Here is a 16,248-nt window from a genome sequence, read left to right on the forward strand (position 1 = left end):
TACAAAAATAGAAAAAATCCAGGACAGATCCCCTGCTATTTCATTTTGAAAAATATTTAAGTATTCAAAATATTTATTTTGACTTCAAATAGAAAATATTTCAAAAAAGCTTAGAACAAAAACAAACATACCTCTTTAAGTTGTGTGAGCATTCCAAGAACGATAATATTAGTGTCTTTTGAAGATGATCCGAGCACATGTTCAACAGTAAATAGAGTGTATGCTTGATTTTGATTGCTACCTTCAGAGATTGCTGGGGGTGCAAATAAATGATGGCGAATTGTTCTTTGTTGAATAACCTTAAAAATTTCTCTAAAAATATTTGCTTTAGAGTCGGGGCTGCCATGTAGTGATGAAGGTTTTTTATGAAGAGTGTCCCATTTAATAAACCTTTTGGAGTCCAAGCTGAAAAGAAAAAAATATACAAGTTTTTACATCATCTAATTTAAAGGCTTCCATTGAAACTTAAAAATAGACTTGTCTTGGCCTGCCTTTTGCGTAGCTAGAGGGGGATCCTTTAATCTCCTCACCAGTAGAAAGCAAAGTGAAAGTGGAGGTATTTTCTCCTTCAGCAAATCTAGATAAAACTTTAAAAAGTGTATGCAGACTAATAGTTTCTTTAAATTTTCTGTAAAAACACCCTGTGCTCCTCCTGAGTCCTATTGTCGCAAACAGCATAAGTGAAAAGTTGAAAGTGAAGAGCATACACCTAAGCAACCAGCATGATTTTTCAAATTATATTTACTAAATTTTCAACACCATTAATTAATCATTTTATTTCTCACAGAATAATATTTGTAAGTTGACTGAGTAAAAAGAAACACTTAGAATGAAGAATAAAAAATCGAACAATATTGCATGAATTTTTCATTTGCTAGAACATTTTTTAGAAAGCCATTTTTGGTTTTAATCTTGTTGCAAACACCTTCACAAGCTAAATTCAATATTAATTTTAAGTATCAACATTTCAAATAACTAAGTAATTATCCTAAAATATTCTTTACAGTTACATAGCTGCAGACTTCTTTTGTAATCTAAAATCAAATTTATCTTTTTACCAGGACATGAAGTAAACCAGTCAGGACAATGTCGGAAAACCCAGACTGTCCTTGTCAAATGGGGATGTCAGGCAAGTGTAGTCATGAACAATGTGATTGGGATGTTTGCCTCAGCTTTTTCTAAATCTATGATTGGACTCTCATTCCTGCTCTGAGGTTAATTAAATGCTCATGCCCTAAAAAAATTTTTGTTCTACTTCTAGGGTCTCCAGGTCATTGGGATTCCGGGTCTCCACTTCAGTCTTTTGCAACTCCAGATAATCATTGGTAATCGGCAGTGAACACGCTCACTCAACTCGGCTCAGTGAAGAAGGGAGCGGGGAAAAACACACTTCCGCTCAGTCAAAAACGGGATTCCATTAAAGCTTACATGCAGCGTGTGTTCGCTCGACAGCGAGCTTTCTAAATGTTACTTTTTAACCTTTTAAATCTCCAATCTTTTAGTAGCCTTTTGCTCTTTTTAATGTTTATGTAGTTTTAGTAAGAATGAGTGTGTTATTTCAAGGATAAGCATTACTCATCCTTATACTTTTGAATTTTTTAACTTGCGAGAGCTCGCGCAGGGTCAAAAACAACTCCAGCCATTTTTTTCCCATTTCTTGGAATTTCACACACATATAAGGAAACAAACTTCTCTGTAGCTGTGATGTATGGGTGTGGTTGGAATTTTCTTATTTCTATTCAATTCTTGTAAACAAGGGGGTGTTTAAGAATGGGGTCATTTTCCACCCCAGAGGAGTATCAATGTCAGAAAAGTTCTTGAAAAGGAACAAGTGTTAGTATCCTTTTTCTAGCCATGATTTTGAGTGCACAAGTGTACTGTTCACAATGATTATGTGGTACTGTTTTTGCAAAATCGATACTTTTTGATTGCGTTTGCCCAAATTAGTACAAAGAGCACTTATTACGCCAAATTTTCAGGTTGATTCAAGTGTTCTTTCTGCCCAAGAAGTAAAGATAAAAAATGCCAACAGATTTGTGTATTGTGCAAAAATTATACAAGTGTAAAGAGCATAAAAATATTATTTGCAACAATTGTAAGAGCATCTTTTATGTATCAGTACGAATTTTGTACAACTTTTGCTAATTGAATAGAAATTAAGATAGGAATTTATTTTGAAATAATTATTAAAAGTTTTGTCAGAAAAAATTATTCAACACATTCCTTAATTGTATGCATTGTTTAACTGATAATAATTTTTTTTCCATAGATTGCATAACTCATAAAAAAAACTAATCATTATAGAAGAATCTGTTAGCGAAAAAATATAAATGAGTAAATTAAAACATATTAGTTGTGAAAGAATAAAAGGAAGAAGGAAAGAAATGTTGGGGACATTTTCGACCACATGCAAGCACCAGGTACAGGCGCAGGGGGAGAGAAAGCACACCTGTTAGCCCAGGCCCGAGCCTGAAGGGGTCGTAATATTTTTATAACTAGGCATGAAATATAGGGGGAAAGAATGTCGAAAGAGACATGGAAAAGCGATTAGTGAGGGGCCCCAAAATTTCTGTGCACACCTCTGGCAAGCATTCGCGTCACATAAATATCGGCGCGAGTTCTCACGAGTTATATTAAGAACAATATTCGGCTCTAAGTAACTCATGATCATTGCAAATCTTATTGGTTGGTTGGTTTATTAGTTTTTAATGGCAATTCAGGCAAATCTTATTGGATATAAACATGTAACACATTTTAAATAACATTGGGATCTAGACATTGGAACAGTTACAGGCACGTTTGATGCTTTAATGTATTAATCTAAAATAAGAGAAAAAATATAAAGAAACATTTTACATACTCGTATGTATATCGAACAAAGGAAAACGCATCAAATACATTTAACGGCACTTCATCCACGTCACTTGCATGATAAAAATTCTTCACAGCCGATTCAATGACAGATTTTTCCAACATAGAGCTCGAAAGGTTCTGACCGTTTACATGATCCAGAATTGACTGCAAAGCTTCTTTTCTCTGGTCAACACCTAAAGAATCTATTTCTTGTTGAAGATAGTTAAGAGCTTCTCTAAAATAAAAAGGAATAAGTGAATGAGTAATAAATATTTACCCTAAAAACGTGAATATTATATACAATATATCAAACCTTCGTAAAGTGAAACCATGGATACTGAACGCAGAAATTATATTTGACTTATTCATGATTAAGCCAAATTTTCAGTGAATTTCAGGTGAGAACAGTTAAAACATCTTCACAGCATTTAAAAAAAGTCAAAAAATTAATGATTTTGAAAGCTAAGCAGAGAACCGTGAAGAGAACACTCGAGCAAAACAAGATTTGTTTACTGAAATTTTGCCGCGATATTTTCTTAGTTAAAGTTATGGACTCATTTGTTCAATTTACAATTTTTTAGTGAATTATTTTTGATTCATATTTCATATAAGTAAACTTTTTTTTCATTGTGAAACTGTTTAATGATGTTTCATTATTTTTTATGAAACATGAACAAAAGGAATAATTTCTACACTAGAGGAGAAGCCATTGAAAGTTATTTCAAGCCGGCATAATATGTTACCGGTAACCACCAATTTGTTTAGTTTTCTTCAGTAATGGCGATTTCTGTTTTCTGCTATGGCGGAAGCGAGGTGGGGTAATTTAACACATAATGTTTTGGAAATAATATTTTCTTATTTAGATCTGAATGATTTACGTGGTTGCTCCTTAGTTTGCAAGAATTGGTACAAGTTATTAAACGATGAAGACAATGATGTGTGGCGTATGCACTGTATACGTAAACTCGCGGAGGATGCTTTACGATCTGACGTTTTATCTAGTGTTCCAACTTACAAAGCAAAGCTGAGAGCATTTTTTCATGCTTGGGACCCAAACGAATGCTCTCGGAATGTATATATCAAGCCAAATGGTTTTACACTTCACCGGAATCCCGTAGCCCAAAGTACTGATGCAGCCAAAGGTAAAATTGGCTTTAGAACTGGTCGCCACTGTTGGGAAGTGTGGTGGGAAGGCCCTCTCGGCACCGTGGCAGTTATTGGTATTGCGACCAAAGAAGCTCCTGTACAGTGTCCTGGTTATGTTGCGCTTCTTGGCTCCAATGCTGAAAGTTGGGGTTGGAACTTAGTGGATAATCATTTACTTCATAACGGTGATAGCCAAGGAAATTATCCACAGTTAAATAATGCTCCTAAATATCAAGTAGGTATTTTTTAATTCTTAGTTTCAAAAGTCATTCAATGTATTTCTGAAGTTTATTTAGAAGCAAAGAAATGTAGTCAAATCTAATCTGATCAAAGTGTGAAATGTAGAGTTTCTATGTTAGAGTTGTCTTTTCGTTTGCAGATATGTAAGTTAGTAAACTCATTTTCATCACATGTATTCACTTCTCATTAGCTCTTTTTATTTGAAACTGATAAGGCAATTGAATCTGGTGTGCCCATCGCACACCCAACAGCAGTGATACCCACCTCCCTAAAGAAAAAGAGCCATTAAAGCACCTGCCCCTGCTAAATATTTCAATGCTCCAGTTTGCACTATGAACCCCCTTAATCATCATCCCTGATTAAGCGTTCTCTCATCTGTGTAGGGAAGAGCGAGTACATGTGTACATTTTTCATATTATGCAAGAATTTAACTTTTTTCTTTTTTTTACTGTACTTACCATAAGACTCCCCCTCCTGCTCTCATATACCTTGAAGTCTTACCTATATATTTTAATTTAAATTGTTTTTCCTATATGTGTATTATCCAAAACATATGTGAACTGCAGGAAGAGAACTTTTCTGGAGTGTAATAAATTGATTATTCTTTGAAAAGGGTTTTTAAAAGAAGGAGTTAAATGGAAAAAAAAAAATATAGGGTGGTGTTCAAAAGAGTTCATACTGAAAAAAATTATCTTTTAAGTTAAAAAGAAAATGACTGCATGTTTGCTTTAGCTAATACCTTGAAGAGTAGTTGCTCTTCTATGTGTACCAGGGTTGGCAAGTTTCTGCCGAGGCGGTTAAAACCACTGGTACAAACCGGTTAAAACCGGGAAGAGAAAAAACCACTTTCTGCCACATTTGCGGCAGAAAGTGGCAAAAACTCACAAAATGAAAAAAAAATTAAATTATTGACATGCAATAGGAAATGCATCGAAAAAAATAATTATTAACCAAAGCACAATTTAATTAAGATATTACCACAATTTAAGATCAAATGTTACATTGTTTAGACCCTGCAGTTGCTTCTTAGAAAAGGTAGTTTCTAAAATCTAAAGTTTCTCAATCTAATATGTACAAATGAGAAACTTTAGAATATTCCTGCAACAGAAGAGCTAGCAGGCAATGCATGAAGGAACAAGCAATGTTTGTAAAACTTTCATCTATTGTATTTTTTTTTAACTGTGTAGTAACTGGGGTAGTGGGAGAAATTCGACTGGAAAAATAAGTTTCGAGAAATAGGGCCAATTTGTTTTGCAAAGCTGTGACATTAGGTACAAAATCTATGTTAATATTGGCAAGTAAAATACTGGCACTTTCTTCTTGAAGCTCGTAATAATTTCGATCAAAAACAATTTAGATGATGAAGCACATAAGTGAGCAAATTAAAATCAGAATTGCCTTTTAATTTTGTAAGTCGCTCCGCTTTCCTCAGCACCTATATGATTTTTCGTCCTTTGTTAGATTAATCCAAACATTAGGAGCATCTGCAATTGAAAAGTTCCCTTCTCGAACTAAATCAAGGGCATTAGCATAGGATTTTATTTTTTTAAATGATGAGTTTACTTAAATGAATATCATTTAGCAATCACTTAAGTAATTAAAGATGCTTTTAAGTTTTTGCCAGTTTCTGCCGGTTTTTACCGGTTATAACCAGTTTCTGCCACTGGCACGACAAAAAGTTTCTGCCGGCAGAAAGCCAACCCTGATGTGTACATGAGCACAAAGAGAAAAACAAAGACATATTTTGAAAAAAATGTGTTAACTGAAATTTTGCGCAAAATACACTATCAGATAAATCATTTCTAAGCAAATTCCTCCCCCTCTCCCTCAAAAAAACTAATACAAATGTTGGTTATTATAAAACACTTCACAGTTGCACCTCTTGAAACACCAGCTTAGGGTTGCAAATCTGATAGAAAACGAACTGCTATATGATGTTCTGATCACACAAAATTGTCAGCACCCCCTAGGGGGGAGGTTGCTCAATTTATTTGGGATATTTAGCTTTCAGATAAATTTTAACACCCACTTTGTGCATGGTAAATGAATTGGGTTTATACATTAAGCATATTATTAAGGAGACATATATTGCCTCCTTTTTCAGTTTTAATTTTCACACTTAAATATCACTAAAACATTATTTTTACAACACCTTAAGCGAAGACACAATTTAACCAGTAGTGTAACTCCCAGGGGCAGTAGCGCAGTACTGCAATACTTTCATTAAAGGGCATTTCCAAGAAAAAGTGGACATGAGGGTAAAAGTTTCAAAATTCTCCTTTTGCAATAAATAATATGTCAAATTTATGAGGATTATGAAACTATAAAGAATATTTTCATTATAATTACTGTTTTTCATTTTTTGGGGATTAAAGTTAGTGCAACATAAAAAACTTTCAGTTTGAAAAAATAGGGTATTTTCATTCTCTCTGAAACAATACTTCAAACAGTAGTATTTTTATTTTGTGTACATTTATTGTCATTTCTGACCTTTGACTATCTCTTAAAGTACTTAATATTTGCTAAAAATGCATTAAAGAACATTTGTAATACAAATGTACTTATAAGGTCTGTCTGTCACACCCGTCACAGAAAAGATGCTTAATATAGCATAGCAAATGCAGTATTCTATGAAAAAGCATGAAATTTCATAAAAGTCTAATTATTCTGCATCTGATTAAGTATGACACAAAAAAAAATTTGATTAAAAAAATTAATATGAAAATTTTGGCGTGACGGGTGTGACAAAAAGTTTGTGACGGGTGTGATAAAATCATTGTGACGGGTGTGACAACACTTGAAAGACTTTCTAAATTTCAAAATAATTCCTAAATTTAATAGAACAGTTTACATACTTCTGTTTCACAAAAAATTTAAAGATTTAAAAATAGTAATAAATCCTGAAATTCAAAACATTTGAGTTTGGCAAGAATTGTAATTATTTAGTATTTCATTTTTCTTTCATTCTTCATAAATTTTCTGATAAATACAAATTATAAGATTAATTTTATATAGACATAACTGTGCCATAGAATTAAATGTGGTTTACATTTTTAAAATGTAACTTTATCTCATATAACTCTATCTCTTTGCGAGAGTTCTTTTGTGATTCTGATGGTGAAGAGATCATAGTTTCTTTCCTACAACAGAAGCTGTTTTTCTTCAATATTACATCTTTTTACGTCACAGCTCATCAAATACTACAGTCAAAGGCAATGTTGTAATCAAGATGGGACAAATCTATTGCAATAGAAGGCATAAAATCGTTTCACCACTTTCAGGTGTGCGATTCTACAAATCTTTTAATTGGAAAGACTGCTAAGACTACATTAAAAAAAGTAGCTGTCACATCAACTCAAACAGTAGATCTTCCTCCTAGCAGGATCCTACAACCACCTGAGCTTACAATTGGTGATTTTGTTTTGGTTTCACTTACCACTACAGGCAGCAGTACGAAGCACTGCATAAATAAATTTTATTATGCTACTGTTTTGGACATTGACATCACGAAAGAAGAAGTAAGTTTAAAATATATGCAGGCTAGTGGACCCCATTGGATTTGGCCAGAAAAAGAAGATATTTCATCTGAAAAAATATCAGTAATTATTAAAAAAGTTGCTCCACCAGCCCTTGTAACAAGTATAGAGGCCATTATAAGTTCTAAAACAATGGTACATATAGGTATAAGTTTTAATTTCTTATAAAATGTAAGTATATATTAACTATTGTCAAGCTCACTATTTGTATGTACTCTTCTGTTTGTCTGTACTTTTCTTTAAAAAGTTGCTCCACAAGCCCTTGTAACAAGTACAGGCTACTGAAAGTTCTAAAACAGTTGTATGTATGTTTATATAGGTGTTATTTCCAATAAAATGTACGTATATGTTAAGTATTGTCCAGTTTAATAGTTGTACTGATCACTGTTCTTCAAAAATTTGCTTCTCAAATTCACAACTTGGCACACTGTCACACCCGTCACAAATTCTGTCACACCCGTCACGCCAGAAAAAAAATTCCTACGAGGTAAAAAAATTTAATTGTGCTATAAATCTTGTGTTTTAAAGTTTCATCTGAATCTCATTCAATAGAAAAAAAATGCTACAGAAATGAAACATTAAAAAATTCACAGGAAATTGTACAAATGCAAAGGTAAATGAAAACTCATGTCCCAAAAACGTCACACCCGTCACAAATTTTAAAATATTTTTTAAAAAAAATTGAAAACTTCCACAGTTTCATTTTAGCTTAATTATTTAAGCAAATGCATAGGTTAACATCATTTAAAACTTTGTTTGTGTTTACTAAGTTATTAACTGGGTAAAACTCAGATACAACTCTCAAAAATAGCGTCTCAACGTCACACCCGTCACAATGGAATTGCCCTGTAGGATTGCTTACACACCCCAAAGCAGAGTACTACTAAATTTGCAACTTTAGTCACAGAACAATTCTATTCAAATGTGAGAGGAAAACTAAAAAAATTTCTGCAAATTTCAGTTTCTGCAGAAACCACGGTGCAGAAAATCTGTAGAATCTGCGGTGCCGAAAATCTGCAGAAACTGCAGGTTTTTTACAAATATTTTCCAACTCAAGATAGAATTTTGCAGATTTCTTAAAATTAGAAGAAAATCAAAAATTTCGTTAAGTACGATAATTTGGAGGAAAGCTTGCAATGTTGAATTTGACAAGTCCTTTTTAGGACTTCCCCAATCAATCTTCATCCACTGCAATTCTCGCCATACACGTATGTTTTGGAAACATGCCAACATTAGGGCCATTTCCATGGACACTTTCGACCGTGGACAAACCTGCTGTTCACCGCATTTCGGTTATTTGTGGGGTATATGTGGATTTTTCCTCCTGCTGCTTGCTTCTGGTAGCGAAGCGGAATTTTACCCAGAATGCATTATGCGAAACAAGTTTGTCTACTAGCCGCTAAGGATGCTGGGTAAAAACCGCTTTCTGTGGCACAATTGGAAATCTCTTTTTACATAGAAACAGGGAATTTTTCAATCGGTTTTTTTTTGCAGAGTCAAAGCGGGGATTTACCGGGTCGAAAAGTGTTGTGAACGTGGCTATTGAAACCCGTTCAATGTCATGCATGTCTTGTTTGAGATTTCAATCCCTTTGCATCCAGAAAATATTTTAATTATTTAGAAAGTTTTGAAGTGTTTTACATTATTAGTATCATTATTTTAATTGCTCCTTAATGCCATGTAAAATTAACCAAAAAAATGGTTTGACACTTAGGATGAAATTTTTGTAAAATTTAGTATCTTTGCTCTTCTTATGCATTTTAGAAAGCATATTAACTATTTTTGGAGAATCTCAATCGGTTTAGGTTTGACGCCTTGTTATTTTTTTTTTTTTTTTTTTTTGTTGATTTTATAGTTTTCATGATCAACTAATTTTCCAAATTCTTTAATTAGTCATTTGGTTGAAAGCTATGATGTTTCCGGAAATATCTCATTTCCACAGAAATAAATAGCAACAATCCGGTTAAAAAAAGAAAATCCTATATGAAACAATTTTAATTTTTGGCACCCAATTTGTTTAAAATGCCACGTTTTTTCACGTACAATGCTTGAAGTACTTGCAGAACAATTTTGGTTAAATAATTTTATGTTGTAGAACGTCGTAAAGTATTCTACTTTGGGGCTCACACATTTTTATAACAGTCGAAATCTAGCATTTATCAATATGATTTGATACTTGTTTGTAGTTAACCTCATTATCCCATAAAAAAAATCATGTATCGCTTGTGTATGAAAAATCTAAAACCTGGAGTAGGTAAGTGTACATCACTGGTTGAGAATCATTCATTTATGAGAGCAAATCAAAAAGTCTTTTTGCCTATATTTTTTATTTTTATTCGCCAAAAACAGGAACAAACAGGAATTTACAAGTAGTGTACTATTTACCTTACATTATTTCTCCACATAGTCACACACTGGTTCAGACATTTGTCCCATCTCATCACTAAATTAGAGATCCCCTGTGGTAAATTTTTCTGACTGCCTGTGGAACCACTGTCAAACCGCGTTCTTGGCTTCTTCGTCTGATGTAAATCTCTGTCCTGTCAGAAACTTCTTCAGTGGAGCAAAAACGTGAAAATCACTAAGGCAAGGTCTGGACTGTAGTTACCCCTGTGAATTGCTATGGGCTTTTGTCCGTTGGTCCATACAAAATGAATAACATTCGCTGCTCATAAGTTGTGGACGTCTGAAGAAAAACCGTCATGTTAAATGGCTGATAGCAGCTCGAGCTCTGTTCTTCCGAGCAAAAAAGCATATACGGCTGGTACGGTTTAAGGAACTGTCACTACTAGGAATGTATATGTTTGCTTTGTATTCACAGCTATATTTTGGCTTAAAAAAAGGCGCAAAGACTTTTTGATTTGCCCTCATACATGGACATCCCTTAAAAAAAAAAAAAAAAAGACTCCTCCTCCCCCAAGACCATTAATGGGTTTTGAAAAGTTCTACTGTCCTGTTTTGTTAAATATACAACTGTTAAAAGCACTGAGTTTTATGTTTATTGCTAAGGTAAATAAGCCTAATTTATTTATTTTACATACATTTTCATTGAAGAAGGGTTTTACACCCATCATTTGTTTTGTAGCAGGGTGTCCAAAAAAGATCGTTGCATTGAAATAACACTTGGAATTTTATTCTGGTATCCTTTTACGGTTTTGCGTCATTCATTTAGGATGATAATGGTATTTAGTTGGATGTATTTTCGGAAGTAATTTCAAATGAAATGGATTTGAAGTTAAAAAACAATTTTCCGTGTTTAACATTCAGGTTTGTAGGGTTGCCAACTTATAATTAAATTTCGATTCATCACTGCTATCTTATAAAATAACAAATGTAAAGTTTTTTTTTTTTCAGAGGAACAATTTTAAGATAAAGATTGACTATTTTGTCAAGAAAAATTATGATTTTTTTCCTTTCTTTTTTTTTCTTTCTTATTTATTTATTTAAAAATTCATATGGATATGTCTTTGCAAAAAAACAAATGATCTTAAAGAATATTAAGGAAGATCTTGAGAAGTATTAAAATATAAATTGCTCTTATTTTATACTCATTTAAAATTAAGTCAATATGTATCACACAATATTATTAACTTTTTTTCCTGCAACTTTTAATTTTCCCATAAAATTTTTGTTCCAACAATCAAGTTTGTTGCATTTATTTTAAGTTTTTAATAGGATACATAGCTAATATTTATTATTTTTTATTCCCAGCAAAACTATTAAAATTTTAAAGAAAAAAATTTATTTTCGATGATCCACATGTTTGAAATAAAGAATTATACGTTTCTGAAGTTTGCAAAAACCATGAACTTTTATATGACATTAATTGAGTACAAATTTATATTGCAAAATGCATGTGATTGCAATATTATTTGTTGCAAAAAAATTTTACTCTAGCAGTTTTAAAATTATGATTGAAAGATTCCAAGTAGTAGACTAAATACTAAAAAATTAAATATAAATAAGTGATTTTTTTCTCCCAAATTTCTTGTGCAATTGATAAGCTTGCTATGAATAGCTTTACTCTTTTGTTTAGCTTTTAGAAAATGAATTTTTGAATCGGGTTTAAATGTAATCATCTTTTCTTCAGAGAAGCAGAACCCAAAAATTAATCATTTGTTGGCAGCTCTACATTTTTGCGAAAGAAAATTAAAAAAGTTTAAAGACAGGACAGGTGTATTTTATTCTCATTTTGAAATTCTCAAAAGAAAGTAGTTTCTTGAAAGCAGAATAAAATTTTGAATTGGAAATTTATTTGCAACAATCTTAGAGCGACACTCTGTATTTTGACTGAGTGTTCATTTGTTGTGCAGCAAGTCATGGATTTTGCTCCCATGGTGCCTGTGCAGGTTGGAGAGCGGATCCGTGTGATTCTGGACTGTGAAGACAACACTCTTGCCTTTGAGAGAAACTACGAATTCCTAGGAGTTGCTTTTCGGGGACTTCCTGACAAGAAACTCTACCCTGCAATATCCGCAGTCTATGGGAATACAGAAGTATCCATGGTTTACTTGGGGCATCCGTTGGACGGTTGATGAAACTGCACTTAGTTGTAGTTGATTGAATTATAGGTAAGCAGATGATCCTGTTGCTTTCATATAACTGTTGCTCTGCTTCACAAGGGTTTCTAATTTTAAAATAAATAAATAAATAATAGTAATACTGTATAACTTTAATTTAACGATACCCGATTTAATGATTTCATCAATTTAAGTATACATTTCACTGGCCTGGATTTGACTGCATTGAAGGTCTACGCTCCACGGTTTAATGATTTTCTTGACTTAACGATAGCTTTTTCCTGTTCCTTGACAATGGTTAAATCAAGATTATACTGTAATTTGCTTCAGATTCTGGCTGTTCTAAAGGTTTTGCAGATTAGGTCATTTTTAAAAAGTATAAATCACAATCATATCATATTTTAAATACATACTATCAATTCCATCAAACATGAAATAACATTTCTCACATCATTTCAAACATTTGAAAAGCTTAATTTGACATTCGTCAACAGCGGCTTGACAAACATAATACAAAGACTTGTGTGATTTATTGTATTATCCACATTTATATGATAAAAAGTATGAACTGAAGTAAATAAATGTAATCTTTTTAGAATGGCTAAATTTATTCTCAAAACGTGGCTTGCAGCAAAATTTTACTTGAATTTCAAAAGTTTTGACTCCAAATTCTTTTGTAGAGTAAAACACCAACCCTAGAAAAATAAATTAATGTTATTTTTAAAAGGCAAAATTGAGATGAAATACTAATTACCTATATATTTCAAATTTGTAATCCATAACCTTGGGCATAGCCAGGATTCTCATTAGAGAGGGGGAAGCATTATATAAAGAACAAGTTAGTAGCTTTTTAACACTCCTCCACCCCCACAAATCCAGTGTTGAACTCCAAAAATGGCTTTGGAGTTAAAGCCCCCCCCCCCCCGGAAAAAAAAGTTTAGTAGCTATGTATAGTCAGATGCAAGGGAGAACCAAACTATGGGGCGGCTCCTTCCTCCCCCAGAATTTTTATGAAATAGAGCTGCTTAAAATTTAAATTTAAATTATCTTTGATTACATTAGGAATGAGAGTGGGGATTAAAGGTTCTCTCTTCTAGTGAGGGGTAGTTGCTCCTTGCTGCCCCCCTATGGCTACGCCTTGAGCATAACTATTTCATAAGTCTAAAAAATGATTTTATTTTGATAGACCTAGGAAAAAAAAACATGGTTTTTTTTTATTGTTTTTGTTATCTATCTTCAAAAAATGGGCTGTTGTGTATTTGTTTCATAATAGTTTATAGATGTTTTCAACACAACTAAGGCTTGATTTTGCTGAAATAATGTAGATTTCTGCTCATTGACATTTTTCTGGTTTTCTTTAACTTTCTTACTCACAACAGTATAGAATGTTGATATGATTCCTGAAATTTGCTTTACTAGAGGTGTGTTTATTTTTTAACCAATGTTTCATAAAATGTTTTCAGAATCTTAATCCATAGTTGAAAGAAGATTTTTTTACTACATTTTTGACCAGTAAAGCAGGGTGTAAAAAATTATAACTTTTGTTCCCCAAAAAATTAGATTTTTAAAAATTAAATCAGATTTTTTTTTAAAATTTTTGAAACTATTATTATTGATTATTTTTTAAATATAATTCAACTTGAATTTGACATTTAAAAAAAATACAAGACAATACAAAGATTTTCAAGCAGTCCTCAAAAAACTTCCATACAAATGAGTATAATTCCAATTGGATTCATTATAGATAGTAATACACTATAAATATGCAAAAGAATAAGCCAGTTTGTTAGTGTAGTATGAGATAGAAATGAGAAAGAACATATTTAATCTAATTAAATTGTGATTACTGTCACTGATTATATCAATTGGTTTAAATTGTTGAGACCTTGTTGTAAAGTAATCTATTTTAATGCTTCTATTGCATCTTGTTTGTTAGAATGATACTCCTCCATATAAGTATTGGCTCAAATAGAACGCCATATTTATCACTGAAAAGAGCTTACATTGCGATCTGACTTTGAAAAAATGCTTAGGGTGTAGTAAATGTTTCACAGGAATTTCAGATACAATTTTTATGAAATCCTGTACTCAAAAATGTATCTTATCAAACGGTTTTTGGATTATCATCATTTAGGGGGAGGTGGGGTATGTTGAACCGTGGAACACATCGGACCAGTCTCAATTATTTTAATACTATTAATATTTTTTTTTATTTTATGACCAACAAATAGCACCTATGGTCCTACAAATCCCATAATGAAATCATATGGTACAGTTATATTGAACAAATTTTATTTCAGGAAGTGTTATTTCAGTAGTCCTGAGTAATTTTTAGAAAACTTTTAACTTTATTTTTTTTAATGCTTTTCATAGAGATTGCAAGGGAAAAATTGAACTACTTTCTTAAAGTAAGTTCCTTTTGTTCGATATAATTGGCAATTTTTTGATTTTTTGTCAAAAAGAAAAAAATTATGACATCACTTTTTCAGACCAAGAAGGTGGGGTAGGTTGGTCCACTCTGTGGGGCAAGTTGGACCCAATCAATCTGTCCCACATAATTTAAAAACTTTTTTTTTTGCTCTTAAATCTCAATAATTATAACAATATTCTATGATTTTTCTTTTCATTTTTAAAAAATAATTGCTTACTAATGGTGAATGCTTATTGCTGTTTTTAAATAAAGATGATTTATCAAAAAACCAATTTAATATGTTATATTGATCTTTAACTTAATATTTTTCACTCTACACACAACAGAGAAAAAGGTAGTTACCAAGTTTAATAGTATTTATCACTAAAAGTATAACAAATGTTGTTTGAGTTATGCAGACCAACGTGCCCCACCCGTGGGTCCACTTTATGAGGTTCCATTAGGAAATTAATGTAAAAAAAAGTTTCTCAATTCAACACTTCCAAAATAATCTGCTGTTCAGAAGTGTTTAGTGAAACTTATTGTAGATAATCCAACTAATCATTAAATTTTTTGATGAGATAAAAAATAAGTAAAAAAGATGACTAACGTGCCCCACCTCCCCTTACAAACCATTTGAATCTTTTGATGGTGAATTTATATTTTTACACATTAAATAATTGCAATGAAAAATTCTTGCACATATCACTCTAAGCAAATGCGTCCTCATTTGTTAATAGCAAAAGTCAAAAGAGTTGCAATATTTTCATTCATCATTAATTTTGTTCTTGTATTATTCCATTAATTTTCTTTGATTTCAGGTTGGTTTTTGAACTGAAGACTGCTGGACATTTTAACTAATGACTTCTGTCACAGTGCCATATTTGATACCAAATGTCATTTCTAGTTCATTTCATGTGTGAAGGGTACGATGTCGCAGAGACATTCATGCTTCCATCAAACTACCTTCATCCCTAACAAAATGTTACAAATTTTAAATAATTGTTCAGCTGATAAAAAAGTTATTGACTTTTTCCTTCAAATTAACAGCTTATTGAAAGCGAAATTGTGGAGCTGTACAGCTAAATCTATATTGAGATATATAAATATTTATTTTATACCTGAGACTGTGACATGTTTATAATTTTAGAGAATGTTAAAAGAAGCAAAAAGCAATCCATTGCTCAAGTTTTGCTGTGGTCATTCCCTAACTTTGAATGCATGTGTGTTAATTGTGCACCGGGTATGTTAGTACTTATTTATTAGTGCAGCTGAGAGAGAATATGGTTTTAAATAAGCACATCTTCTTAATTGTCCTTAAAATGCACCTTGCAACCCTGGAAGATTTAGTCATAAAACGTTAGGGTGTTTGACAAAAGTTGTGGCAGTTACCTTTGCATTTAACATTCAAAAGCAAAGTTAAAGTTAAAACTGACCTTTTATAAAAATCTCAGTTAGTCAAAACACATTAAAAGAAAATTATGAATAAATGTAGGGGGTTGGGGGGATATTTTTTGAAAGCCTCATTTCCTTTGTCATATGA

The 16,248-nt window shown here is 32.2% G+C and overlaps 2 protein-coding genes across 2 annotated transcripts in view; one reads left to right on the top strand and one right to left on the bottom strand.

Moving 5' to 3' along the window:
* Positions 1-3,346, bottom strand: part of LOC129229983 (DNA polymerase epsilon subunit 2-like) — a 38,541-nt gene extending 35,195 nt beyond the window's left edge. Inside the window, exons 1-3 of the mRNA XM_054864367.1 lie at positions 3,167-3,346; positions 2,861-3,088; positions 132-405 (exon numbers count right to left, since the gene is read on the bottom strand). Of these exons, the coding sequence (XP_054720342.1) occupies positions 132-405; positions 2,861-3,088; positions 3,167-3,222 (558 nt within the window). The 5' untranslated portion in view covers positions 3,223-3,346. The remainder of the gene's footprint in view (positions 1-131; positions 406-2,860; positions 3,089-3,166) is intronic.
* Positions 3,347-3,652: 306 nt separating this feature from the next.
* LOC129229696 (F-box/SPRY domain-containing protein 1-like) lies at positions 3,653-15,704 on the top strand. Its single transcript, XM_054864059.1, has 3 exons — positions 3,653-4,234; positions 12,089-12,346; positions 15,527-15,704. Exons 1-2 carry the CDS (start codon positions 3,653-3,655, stop codon positions 12,308-12,310), a joined length of 804 nt encoding a protein of 267 aa, XP_054720034.1. The 3' UTR covers positions 12,311-12,346; positions 15,527-15,704.
* Positions 15,705-16,248: the final 544 nt, after the last annotated feature.

This window comes from Uloborus diversus, chromosome 9, assembly GCF_026930045.1.
Source record: "Uloborus diversus isolate 005 chromosome 9, Udiv.v.3.1, whole genome shotgun sequence".
NCBI lineage: Eukaryota > Metazoa > Arthropoda > Arachnida > Araneae > Uloboridae > Uloborus > Uloborus diversus.